The sequence below is a fragment of the Hippichthys cyanospilos genome, chromosome 21, assembly GCF_059441005.1.
Source record: "Hippichthys cyanospilos isolate Australia breed blue-spotted pipefish chromosome 21, RoL_Hcya_1.0, whole genome shotgun sequence".
Taxonomy (NCBI): domain Eukaryota; kingdom Metazoa; phylum Chordata; class Actinopteri; order Syngnathiformes; family Syngnathidae; genus Hippichthys; species Hippichthys cyanospilos.
The window spans coordinates 14,260,001-14,273,977 of NC_142389.1; the positions used below are offsets into that span (position 1 = coordinate 14,260,001).

The 13,977-nt window shown below is 38.1% G+C and overlaps 1 protein-coding gene and 1 long non-coding RNA gene across 3 annotated transcripts in view; one reads left to right on the forward strand and one right to left on the reverse strand.

The window, feature by feature from the left end:
- The window catches only part of LOC148406700 (uncharacterized), a 20,564-nt gene extending 17,782 nt beyond the window's left edge, over nt 1–2,782 (forward strand). The window contains exon 3 of the long non-coding RNA XR_015863960.1: nt 2,447–2,782. This is a non-coding gene — a long non-coding RNA (uncharacterized LOC148406700). The remainder of the gene's footprint in view (nt 1–2,446) is intronic.
- gabbr1b (gamma-aminobutyric acid (GABA) B receptor, 1b) overlaps nt 1–13,977 on the reverse strand; it is a 447,163-nt gene that overhangs the window by 88,784 nt on the left and 344,402 nt on the right. For both annotated transcript variants that reach the window (XM_088404671.1, XM_088404672.1), the window contains 2 exons: nt 1,775–2,020; nt 1,534–1,597 (listed from right to left, as the gene is read on the reverse strand). In XM_088404671.1, the coding sequence (XP_088260797.1) occupies nt 1,534–1,597; nt 1,775–2,020 (310 nt within the window). The remainder of the gene's footprint in view (nt 1–1,533; nt 1,598–1,774; nt 2,021–13,977) is intronic.

The following is a 13,977-nucleotide window of genomic DNA, read 5'->3' on the forward strand; positions in this document are numbered from 1 at the left end:
AATTTGAGCGTTGGACCATTCCCCCCTCTGCTTACACCCAGCTCAAGTCTCGTCATTTCAAAGGTAAAAGCTACTTATCCATTGTATTTATTATATAATGCAAGTGTACAGCAGATTATGTCACTCAATTTTGATATATGTATAAAGTGTGTCGTTTTTTCCTAAGGCTTCGGCGCACGTTGCACGCATTCACGAATTAACATTGGTTTGGATTGCCCGCTATACGAGCAATTCGAGATACGAGCGTAGCCGCTGAACGGATTAAGTTCGTAACCCGGGGGCCCACTGTATATATATATATATATATATATATATATATATATACATATATATACACAGTCTTGTGAACGGTTCATTTTTGTGAACGTCTTCAATGAATGGTTCCCTTTAAAGTAATGGGTCTCAAAGTAGGGTGGCCTGACTGCACAGGGTCCGTGAAATAATTTGAGTTACTAATGAAAAACACATACTGTATTTTCCGGACTATAAGCCACAGCAGCAAAATCTGGGCAAAAAAAAAAAAGATTTTTGTCACTGATAAGCCGCATTGGACAATAAGCCGCAGGTAATAACATGAGTTATTTACGCAAAAAGATGGTACATGGAAGTTTAAAAAAAAAATTGTAATTGTCTGATAATAGCAACATCATCTTTTTAACAGTCTGAACATGCTTGCATGTTTAGTCCCAACATATTTACAGAAAATGGATGGATATTTTCAACACTAACAGAATACTGTTAGCTAAATAGCAGTTCAAAATCTAAATCAATACTTCAATAGCATCTTTTGTTTGATGGATTATTTTAGTGAACATAAATAGCCATTGCATATAATTCATATACATATGTAATCATAAATATGCAAATAAAATCATATATAGAGTACTGAATGTAACATTTACACACCACAAATGTATCCAAAATTTTATACATTCTCTTATTCAATTTAGAAATATGATTGTTTTTTTTTTTAAATACTTTTTAAAACTCTTTGAGCACAGCCATTGATTAACATCTTTTCAGTTCTATTCCATTGTTGCTCCATAAATTGAAACCTCAAACGGATACACACATATGGTTGCTGGTGGCTAGCAAAAATACAATTAAAAAACAGCAGATAAGCCGCACTGGACTATAAACCGCAGGGCTCAAATCATGAAGAAAAAGTTGTGGTTTATAGTATGAAAAATACAGTATATATATTTGTGTTATTTAATTTTATTTTATATTGAACTGTGAAAATATTCATGGCTCGTAAAAAATAAAAATAAAAAATCAATTCAACCAGTTTAACATATTTTTAAAAATGTAATTATTTTGTAACTCGTCAAAATGTGTTTTGTAACTCCAATTGCTTTTGGTCAAGTTCTATATTTCCTACTTTGTACATTACCAGCTAAAGCTCAAATGCATTTAGATGACACAACATTAATTTTACAATTTATTATTAAGTACAAAATTGTGTGGTGGTTGTTTGAAATCATCTCATTTTAATAATGAATACCATTTAAAGCATGAAAAGCTGTGCAGTACCTTGTAGCTGTTCAATTAGAGTCCAGGCCATCCGAGAACCTTGGGCATCAAATATTACATGACCCTGTAAGAAACAAGAAGCATTTTAATGTTTTAACACCCCTCTTTACCACCTCTCTCTATAAATTGCTCTTTGCTCCGCTCTCGATATCCGCCCCTCTGATCATATCTCATTCCAGAACCTTCTCTCACTCTCTGTACCTCATCATGTGCTAATTTTCTCTCAGACATTTGTACTCACTGAAACTCCTTCAAAGGAGCTTGTGTTGAGGGCACGGTAGATTTCAGCAGTTACATCGCGATTGTTGTAATTGAAATCTTCCAGACGTCGGCCCTTAGCCTTTAGAGGTCCGACAGTCTTGTTAAGAGCCAGCGCCAGAGCCCATATGGCGTCGTAAGCGAGGGGGGCTTCTTGAAAACCGCCAGTCTCTTCTGAGTTTTTACCACCGAGCTTTGACGTCAACTGATCTAGAAATTCCTGGGAGGTCTAGAAAGAAAGGTGAACAAAGGTGCTTCAATTAGGTTGTATGTATTTACTGTACAGTGTTTACTTCAAACAGCTAATATGAGTGATCATTTTATGGTCTAGTGCAGGGGTCCCCAACCGCTAGTCCGCGGCCCCGTACCAGTCCATGGATCAATTGGTACCGGGCTGCATGGGAATAGCATCCGAAATAATGATAATGATGATTTGGAAATGTTTTAGCTTATGTTTAAACAGTTCATTCCTTTATGCTTTGTTTTGTCCTCACCCTAACCCTGATGTTTTATGGCGCCACTTCTGGCCGCTGTTGATATTCCATTTTCTAGTGAGAAAGGGTGGTGCGGGTTCAATTGAGAGCAGTCACATTTTTATGGACAATAGGCCTGATGTGTCACGTCCTGTGCCCCTAATGTATTGTCCTGTCTGCAGATAAGGGGTTGGAGCCACCGGCCACACACCTGCAGCCAATCATCATCAGGGGACAAAAGCAAGAGGACTTTGCTGGATTATTGCCTTTTGCACACATACAATGCCTTTGCCTATTCCAAGTTCCTCGCTTCCTAGTTCCTCTGCTTTTCAATGTTTGTATTTTAGGTGCTACTTTGTTCTTTTTCTCGTAATTTAGCTCATATTTTGAGTATTATGGTGACACCCTTCTGCTGGTTCCGCCCCCAATCATGGTCAGTTACATGCACTTTTGTCATGTCTTTAAGTTGTACTTTGAATCCAGTCTTTGTTCCTGAGTTGTACTTTTGCTTTCCTGAGTTCTTACTTCATGTGTTGCTTGGACTTTTTTTTAGTCAAACCTTTTGTAACGGCAAGGCTGTCCTCAGTGTGTCCCGGGGATGCTTTCCTGCTTGTTCTGGTCTCTTCCGTGACATGACGAATATATTGTGATTTCATTAAACAAAGTTCGATTTTTTTTTTTTCCATCTCTGACTCATCTGTATCATGTTCATGACAATAAAACCAATCTAATCATCTCCTTACATGGACGGGGTGGTATCCATGTCATCCTCAAGCTCGGGTCCTCTACCTGGGAGTTTGAGGGTTCTGCGCAGTATCTTCATTGTTCCTAGGACTGCACTCTTCTGGACTGAGGGTTCAGATGTTGTTCCCGGGATTTGCTGGAGCCACTCACCCAGTTTGGGGGTTACTGCCCCAAGTGTTTCCACTACCACGCGGACCACGCAACTCTTGACCTTCCACATCCGTTTCAGCTGCTCTTTTAATCCTTGATAATTTAAGATTCTCATGTTCCTACTTTCTGATGTTATTGTTAATTCTATCACCACTACCGTCTTCTCCTCTTCTTCCACCACCACTATGTTTGGTTGGTTAGCCAGGATCTGTTTGTCTGTCAGCTGAGGTCCCACAGCACCTTGGCCCTGTTGTTCTAAGCCACCTTTTGTGGTATAGCCCATCGGGATTTAGGTACTTCTGTTCCCAGCCACTTGGTTGTTCCTCTCCATGTATCCTGATCCAGCTAACATCTTACACCCTGTTACTATGTACTAGACTGTCTCAGGAGCTTCTTTACACAGTCTGCATCATGGCTCTTGTGCTTATGGCCTGTTTTTGTGCTGCCACGATAAGGGCCTCAGTGCTGTCTGTCAGTCCTGCATTATCTAGCCACTTCCTCTATCTGATAGTGGTACATGCCATGTAGGGGTTTGTCCCTCCAGGTTGTCTGTTCCTCCTCCTCTGCGCCCTTCTCAGGGTTTTGCTGCGCGAGTGTAAGATAAGCTAATAATAAACTGGCTGATGCGTTAGTGCAACAGCATTGCTTCAAGTACTCTAACTGCTACTCTTCCAGGTGGCGCATTATTGCATATGAATATGTATGTGTGTTGAAAACAATGTCAAAGGCGTGGCCTGAACCGCAACCTATCTGCAAACTGCCACGTTGCACAACAGTCATATTGTGCGACGGTTGAAATATGAGACCCGCCACGCCTCGGCAACAGTTTTTCAATAAAAAGACTGCAGCCGAGCGTTTGGGGAGAGAGACTTTGCAACAAGGCTGACACTCTGTCACACTCTCCTTCGAGCTCTCCCCACTGCAGTGGTAAAACTTTAATCTCTGACTCCTGTGTTGTTATTTAGACCTCTCTTTGGGTCACTTCCGGGCTATCGAGCCCACTTTTGACCCAACACCGAGACATCACAGTTCATCCTTCAGGGCCATCTTTCTGATGCAGTCTTGTATTTTCAATATTTCATCCTGGACCGTGGCCTTGATGCTCACTAGCCTCGGCCTCCCTTTGCCGCTTAGTGTAGAGTCTCAGGGTGCTAGACTTGGGGTGGAACCCTCCATGCATGGTGAGGAGCTTTCTAGTCCTTTGGCCAGAGTATGATGCCAGCGGGGTATCTAATAACTGGTAGTGCGTACATGTTGATGACTTGGACCTTGTTCTTACCATTCAACTGGCTTTTCAGGACCTGCCCTAATCTCTGGAGGTATTTGGCTGTGGTTGACTTCCTTGTGGTCTCTTCATGGTTTCCATTAGCCTGTGGGATGCCAAGGTACTTGTAGCTGTCTTGGATATCACCTATGTTGCCCTCTGGTAGGTCAATCCCCTCAGTCTGAATCAGTCTTGCCTCTCTTTGAGACTATCCTGCCACACTTGTCCAAGCTGAATGACATCCTTATGTCATCGCTGTAGATGGTGATTTGGATCAGTGATTCTATTTCTCGCTCATTCCTGGCATATAGCTTGATGTCATCCACGTGGCTCATTGTCGCCCCACTATGGAATCGGAACCTGCTCTTTGTAATGATCTGATTGAGGGGGTTCAGGCCTATGCAGAACAGCAGTGGTGATAGCGCATTGCCTTGGTATTGACTTGGGCAATAGGCTTTGAATTGGCCTATAGCGTTTTCTTCCACAGTTCCATTGAGTTCTGGAGCAAGGTCTTTAGGTTTCGGTTAATTTTATAAAGTTCCAGACATTCCAGTATCCATGTGTGCGGCATTGAGTCGTAGGCTTACACTACAAGTAGGCGTACACTACAAGTAAAACAAATTATTGCTGAGGTTGAATTTACTTTTTAAAAAAGTCTTTAATTAGGGAGTTAAAAAAAAAAAAATTCTATCGTGCATTTCCCAGCCAAGAGCCAGATAAAGAATGCAAATTTGGGTGCAGGCCAATGGGTGCTTGAAAGAGTTATCCCAGAATGCTCTTAGAAGCAAGAAGTTTCTGTACTGTGTACAGTATGAGTTGTGGTTTTTGAAAACAGGACTAAAAAAGGGAGCATCCACAAATAAATCTCTGGTAAAGTCAGCTGAGTTATAAGTGTGAATGATAAGTAGTCAATTGAACCATCCTTATTTATTCACTCAACTGAACATGTTTTTTCACTGCTTGGTGGTTCTGTAAAGTGACTATTGTCACATTGACTGCAGGCTGATTGCAGTTTGTACTATAAAGGTGTAGCAATATAGCGGATAATCATGCAAGTAAGCAAAAAGGGGTGTTGTGGGCTGACGGATATCTGGATGATGAAAACTGCACTTCCAACATTTTTAATTCGCTGTTTTTTATTTCGCATTCCCGTCATTCGCAAAAGGGGTATCCGTCCGGTGACGGACGGACGGACGGACATCCCGTCAGTGCTGACGAAGTGCCCACCTCTGCTGACTTCTCTAATAATTGTAGAACTTAATTTCAGACGTTAACATTTTTTCGGTACCAAGAAAAATTTAAATCTTTTACAAACCCTGACAAAAACCCAATATAGTCAATGTAACTGCCAATTTCCTGTTGGAATTTTGTTCTTATACTATGACCAGATTGCTTTAAAGGCCTTTGGAAGAAACTATTAAGACTACAACAAATGTTAACAATCCCAGATTTCCATTAAGTCATTTTTAGTTAATATACCTTAATGTCAAGTAATTTTAAGTCTTTAATGAAAGTTCCGACATTTGTATGAACATGATTTATTCAGGGATTATATGTCCAAGATCCAAGGCAAACTAGATTGTTTTACAAAACAGACCTAGAAGCTAATCTGTTGATCTGGTGCAAAAATGCTTAATTGCAGCACAGTTCATTTCTTCAAATGTACATCGCTAGTGTACATTTTGAAAGTTTGAAACCTTTGTGAGCTTCCAAAATGTACCCTTTTGGGAGAACCCATCAATTCGATTTTTTTTTTTTTTAACCATTATTATTATATCATCAAAGTGAAAGAACCACATTCAACACTTGGTCATTTGTCAATTTGGTCAATGGTCATTGTCAATTTGTAAAACATCAACATTGTGGACTATCAAATTGTAATTCAGGATTCAGCCTGATCCCAGCTTTATGCAAGTATATGCCAAATATATAAATTTAGTACAGTAATGATTTGGAGCTTTTAAAAGTGTTTCTGAAGGCCAGGGCTTAAGGCCCAATTTATGTGTCCAATCTTTTAGCTAATCAGTTGCTTCAGGTGTGTTATATTCACTCTATAGTCTCACTGTTTAAGATGTGTTTGAAAGTCACTGTCTTTTTCACTGCTTTGGGCCTTGTCTCCTTCTCTTTCACACTCCCTTGTTACAACCAGAATGCCTTGTCCTAATTTAAAATAATTAAGTTGGATTCAATCCATATCAAGGATTCTTTTAGTTTGATCTGAAAATATACTTTATGTAAACCATTGGAAAAAGTATATATTTTGATATATACTTACTTATTTGTAACAACAATAATTATTTTTTTTAATAATATATACTTAATTTAAATTGTATCTCATTTGAGATATAAAGGTAAAATTTAAAATAGTCATAATACAAAATTTAAAAAAAATACTTTAACTACATTTGGGATGATAGGAAAGACAATTTTATTTATACTGATAATTACAAGTATATAATTTAAAAGTATTAAAAAAAAACATTTTTATTTTTTATTTGCTGTACAATATTAAAATGACTTTAAAAAATGGTTGGCAAAGTGCTCCACTTTGTCAGTCTCATTTCCTCTAAATGCACAAAAAAGAAAAAAACTTTTCTGAAAAGTGAGAAGGCATAGCTGAAACAAGAAATAAAGGGGGGGCTGGGGGGGGGCATCTTTACACTTCTGGATACATGACAGATAAAACAGTAGGATTAGACTAATGTTGGTGGCTAAAGAAAATACTGTACCCATGTACGTCTTTTCTCTTGATAGCAATTTGTCCGTAAAGATTAAAGTCACAAACAAAAGGACTTACCGTTGTTATTACTAGCATACATATGTTGTCTGAAAATAAACAAAACAAAAAAATAAATCCACAAGTGCTCTCGTTCACCTGCATCCCTGACGCATGATTTATGCCGTGAAAGGCATAATTTCAATTCAACGTGCATCACTCTGATGCAACTTTTTTGTAGGAGCATTGCTAAAGAAATGTTTCACACAAGGCAAATGCAGCCTGTAACGGGGGGTATCCTCTCAATGTGAGATATGTTAGGAATCAGGTGAGAAACTCAATGCCATTTTACACAAGTGAATAATATTCAAGGGTGATTAAGCTGAGGCTTTTGTCATTCACAAACGTGGGAAACATTGCCCCTAGTGGTAGGTTGACAAAGTGCTTGATTTGACTTGTAATCAAAAAAAGTGCTTGACTTTTAAAATGTTAATATTGCCGAGGATCACCTTAATTAATTGGGGCATCCAATATCGGGATCACAATTAAAATTTGATTATTTGTGCAGCACTACATTGTACTATTAATTGTGTGAAGGTGAAACCTTCACACATATGTTATTCCTTGACTTTATTGTGTGAAGGTGGAACCTTCACACATATGTTATTGTGCTCGGCCATTTTCTTTATTATTATTATTGTGTGAAGGTGAAACCTTCACACATATGTTATTCCTTGACTTTATTATTATTATTGTGTGAAGGTGAAACCTTCACACATATGTTATTCCTTGACTTTATTATTGTGTGAAGGTGAAACCTTCACACATGTTATTCCTTGACTTTATTGTGTGAAGGTGAAACCTTCACACATATGTTATTCCTTGACTTTATTATTATTGTGTGAAGGTGAAACCTTCACACATATGTTATTCCTTGACTTTATTATTGTGTGAAGGTGAAACCTTCACACTTATGTTTTTCTCCACCTTTATTGTGTGAAGGTGAAACCTTCACACTTATGTTTTTCTCCACCTTTATTGTGTGAAGGTGAAACCTTCACACTTATGTTTTTCTCCACCTTTATTATTATTATTATTTTTTTTATTCCGACCGTTTTTTAGGTACGTTTCAACTCATTCCCAGTTCATCCAATTCATGCCGTTCAAACTTCATATCATTCTACATATTCATGTTTAGTGCGGGTCTATTTTTCAAGTTTCAACTTTTCATCGTTTTCCTACAATTTAAGTTTTTGTACCGTAAAAATGGCCTAATGTTAAGTGAATGGGCTGGTCTTCGTGCTTTATTTTTAAACTTTAACGTTTTCGATATTTCCTATGTCTCGGTGGCGCATGGGATTTGTGTACGGCATTCGCACTTCATGTTCGTGGGTTCAATTCCAGGCTGCGTCATTTTTTAGTTGTGTGAGTCTTTTTTAGTTAGTGCGGGTCTATTTTTCAAGTTTCAACTTTTAATCGTTTTCCTACAATTTAAGTTTTTGTACCGTAAAAACGGCCTAATGTTAAGTGATTGGAGCGTTCTTCCTACTTCCTTTTAAAGCGTTCACGGTTTCGTCATTTCCCGTGGCTCAGACGTTCTGTTGACGTATATCTACTACATGTTCGTGCGTTCGATCCCCGCTGTGTCTTTTCACACATTCAGTGTTTTTTTCAGTTAATTCAGTATTTTTTTTTTGGTTTCAATTCCTTCCCAGTTCATCCAATTCATGCCGTTCGAACTTCATATCATTCCACATATTCACGTGAAGTGCTTTTTTATTTTTCAAGGTTCAACTATTCATCGTTTTCCTACAATTTACGTTTTTTATACTATTCATATTTAAAGAATTTAGCCTTTTCAAACTGTTCTTACTTTCATTTCATCTTTTCATTCCACAGTTGAACTTTTTTCAGTTTTTTAACTTTGTATTATTCGTAGTTCTTCATAGATTCACGTTCAAAAATACTTCATTCCCTAGTGTGGTCTTACACTGCCCCCCAGTGGCCCAGTGGTAGAGTTGTCATCTTCAACATGTCCGTGTCCCGGTTCGGGCAAATCGCGTTTCACGTTTACAGTTCAACTTTCAGCTACAATTCAAGTTTTTGTACCGTAAACATTGTCTAATGTTAAGTGAATGGTGTTGTTAAGAAGTTTCTGATTATACTTAACGATTTCGTGTTTGAATCGTTCTGTTATTACTATTTACGTCTGGACATGTTTCTCCTGTGGTCATGTGATCTTCCTAGCAACCGCCTAGCAACTAATCACAAGTTGCGTTTCATTCCTCCACTACCAATCAGGACTCTGTTTACACTATCATAGGTTGTTTTGCAGGTATGCGGTCAGTCGGCAGGTATCGTTGTAACGGACAGTCATTTTTTCTGCTTTCAATCATTCTGTGGATTATCTCATTCCTTTCATTATTATTCCGTGCGTCCATGAGAATGTAAGTACAGTTTGAATATGTTGTCCGTTCGTGGTTTTGGATACATGTTTACGTTTGCACGGCTTCACTTTGTCCATTAATGTCTAAGTTGTTATTGCACCTAAGTTTGGTATAATTGCTAAAGGCAAATATACCGTACTTTTCATACTTCACTTTTAGTATTCACGTTAAAGTTTCATCCACAAAAAGTGCGTGTTTGTCGCATGTTTGCCGTGTGTGCCAATATGATCCTTCCGCCGTAAGGGAGTGACGTCACCGCCCACTCAAATCTATTCGGCTCCATTAACCCTTTCCTACCTAACGCACATTTTGGAACGATTGGGTTGAATTCATTCTTCCTATCATTGTACGGTATGTTTGCCTGTGTTGTTTATGTTATTCTAAGCTAATATAGAGTCATGTGAGCATATGATGTAACATATTGTACAATGTTAGTTATGTTAGTTATCAATGTTTAGTGAATGTTCTCTGCTCTCCTTTGCAGAGACCACACACCCACAATCAAACATAGAACACACACAGAACACACAAACACAGAAACACACACACACCAACCCAGATAAATAAATAGAACATTATATACAAATAAAGAGTGGCATGAGAGTGTGCATCGTCTTTATGTTCTGGCCGGACAACCAGATAAGATTGAGGATCCTCTGAATCAGTCAAGTACAGTCCTTTCAAGGAGGTCACAAGTTTGGACGCTACTCCGACACCTCCATTACAGGTGTGATTCAAAAACATGCAGGATACAAGCCCTCGAAGACTGGAGTTTGACACCTATAGTTTAGTTACACAAAGTAATCCATTTCCCATGTTGCCATCGGGCGGCCATCTTAGACCACTGAAGACACCAACTCCAATCTGCCCTCATGGGCGGCCATCTTGGACATTTTATTAGACGTCTCATTACCTTTCACTACTGCTTCCACCTAGTACAGCATCTGGCTTGGTTAACTCAGCTTGATTCATACGTTTTAGTTTTTTTCAGTTTTTCAACTCTGTATTATTCACATTTCTTCACTGTTTCACATCAATCCACAATCCACCTCATTCAATCCACCTCATTCAAATGATAAGCTCATTCATTAACAGGAGTTTAAAACTCCAGTCCTCGAGGGCTGATATCCTGCATGTTTTTGAATCACATCATTCACTTAACATTAGGCCTAATGTCACAGATTCACACTATTCCAGTTCAACTTTTCTCAGTTTTTCAACTTTGTAGGATTCATAATTTTTCACAGATTCACATCATTCTCCAGTTCAACTTTTTCAGTTTTTCATTCATCTTCAAATTCCACAGTTCAACTTTTTTACAGTTTTTCAACTTTGTATTCATATTTCTTCACAGATTCATACCATTCAATCGTTCCACATCATTCCACTTTTCAACTCCCAAACCTTCAACGGTTTCACCTTCACACGCAATTTCTTCAGAAATTGCACTTTTTCTAGTTATTATTATTATTATTATTATTTTTATTCCGACCGTTTTTTAGGCTCGTTTCAACTTCTTCCCAGTTCATCCAATTCATGCCGTTCAAACTTCATATCATTCCACATATTCATGTTTAGTGCGGGTCTATTTTTCAAGTTTCAACTTTTCATCGTTTTCCTACAATTTAAGTTTTTGTACCGTAAAAATGGCCTAATGTTAAGTGAATGGGGTGGTCTTCGTACTTTATTTTTAAACTTTAACGGTTTCCGCGTTTCCTATGTCCCAGTGGCTCATGGGATTTGTGTACGGCATTCGCACTTCATGTTCGTGGGTTCAATCCCAGGCTGCGTCTTTTCGCACATTCAGTGTTTTTTTTTTTCATTTAATTCCGTATTTTCTTTTGCTTTCAACTCCTTCCCAGTTAATCCAATTCATGCCGTTCATGACGTGCTTTTGTATTTTTCAAGGTTCAACTATTCATCGTTTTCCTACAATTTACGTTTTTTATACTATTCATATTTAAAGAATTTAGCCTTTTCAAACTGTTCTTACTTTCATTTCATCTTACTTTTCATTCGACAGTTGAAGTTTTCTCAGTTTTTTTAACTTTGTATTATTCGTAATACTTCACAGATTCACCTTCAAACATACTTCATTCCCTTTATATAAAGCTTTTTTACAGTGTGGTCTGACACCGCCCCCCAGTGGCCCAGTGGTAGAGTTGTCATCTTCAACGTGTCCGTGTCCCGGTTCGGGCAAATCGCGTTTCACGTTTACAGTTGTTTTTTTCTCTTCTGCTTTTAATTCGGATCATCCACACTTATTTAAGATTAAAACATTCGGATTTTTTTCAGTTCTCAACTTTGTGTTATTCATATTTTTTCACACATTCACATCATTCCACAGTTCAACTTTGTTCAATTTTTCAACTTTGTATTATTCATATTTCTTCACATTACCATTATACCACAGTTCAACTTTCAGCTAAAATTCAAGTTTTTCTACCGTAAAAAATGGCCTAATGTTAAGTGAATGGTGTTGTTAAGAAGTTTCTGATTATACTTAACGATTTCGTGTTTGAATCGTTCTGTTATTACTATTTACGTCTGGACATGTTTCTCCTGTGGTCATGTGATCTTCCTAGCAACCGCCTAGCAACTAATCACAAATTGTGTTTCATTCCTCCACTACCAATCAGGATTCTGTTTTCACTATCATAGGTTGTTTTGCTCTTTCATCGGTCAGTGGGCAGGTATCGTTGTAACGGACAGTCATTTTTTTCTGCTTTCAATCATTCTGTGGATTATCTCATTCCTTTCATTATTATTCCGTGCGTCCATGAGAATGTAAGTACAGTTTGAATATGTTGTCCGTTCGTGGTTTTAGATACATGTTTACGTTTGCACTGCTTCACTTTGTCCATTAATGTCTTAAGTTGTTATTGCACCTAAGTTTGGTATAATTGCTAAAGGCAAATATACCGTACTTTTCATACTTCACTTTTAGTATTCACGTTAAAGTTTCATCCACAAAATGTGCGTGACCGCCCACTCAAATCTATTCCGCTCCATTAACCCTTTCCTACCTAAAATGTTAACATGATACATGTTTACGTTTGCACTGCTTCACTTTGTCCATTAATGTCTAAGTTGTTATATTACCTAAGTTTGGTATATTTGCTAAAGGCAGATATACCGTACTTTTCATACTTCACTTTTAGTATTCACGTTAAAGTTTCATCCACAAAATGTACATGTTTGTCGCATGTTTGCCGTGTGTGCCAATGTAATCCTTACTCGGTAAGGGAGAGACGTCACCCCCCACTCAAATCTATTCGGCTCCATTAACCCTTTCCTACCTAACGCACATTTTGGAACGATTGGGTTGAATTCATTCTTCCTATCATTGTACGGTATGTTTGCCTGTGTTGTTTATGTTATTCTAAGCTAATATAGAGTCATGTGAGCATATGATGTAACATATTGTACAATGTTAGTTATGTTAGTTATCAATGTTTAGTGAATGTTCTCTGCTCTCCTTTGCAGAGACCACACACCCACAATCAAACATAGAACACACAAACACAGAAACACACACACACCAACCCAGATAAATAAATAGAACATTATATACAAATAAAGAGTGGCATGAGAGTGTGCATCGTCTTTATGTTCTGGCCGGACAACCTGATAAGATTGAGGATCCTCTGAATCAGTCAAGTACAGTCCTTTCAAGGAGGTCACAAGTTTGGACGCTACTCCGACACCTCCATTACAGGTGTGATTCAAAAACATGCAGGATACAAGCCCTCGAGGACTGGAGTTTGACACCTATAATTTAGTTACACAAAGTAATCCATTTCCCTTGGTGCCATCGGGCGGCCATCTTAGACCACTGAAGACTCCAACTCCAATCTGCCCTCATGGGCGGCCATCTTGGATATTTTATTAGACGTCTCATTACCTCTCACTACTGCTTCCACCTAGTACGGCATCTGGCTTGGTTAACTCAGCTTGATTCATACGTTTTAGTTTTTTTCAGTTTTTCAACTCTGTATTATTCACATTTCTTCACTGTTTCACATCAATCCACAATCCACCTCATTCGATCCACCTCATTCAAATGATAAGCTCATTAGCAGGAGTTTAAAACTCCAGTCCTTGAGGGCTGATATCCTGCATGTTTTTGAATCACATCATTCACTTAACATTAGGCCTAATGTCACAGATTCACATTATTCCAGTTCAACTTTTCTCAGTTTGTTAACTATGTAGGATTCATAATTTTTCACAGATTCAAATCATTCTACAGTTCAACTTTTTTTCAGTTTTTCATTCATCTTCAAATTCCACGGTTCAACTTTTTTTCAGTTTTTCAACTTTGTATTCATATTTCTTCACAGATTCACACCATTCAATCGTTCCACATCATTCCACTTTTCAACTCCCAAA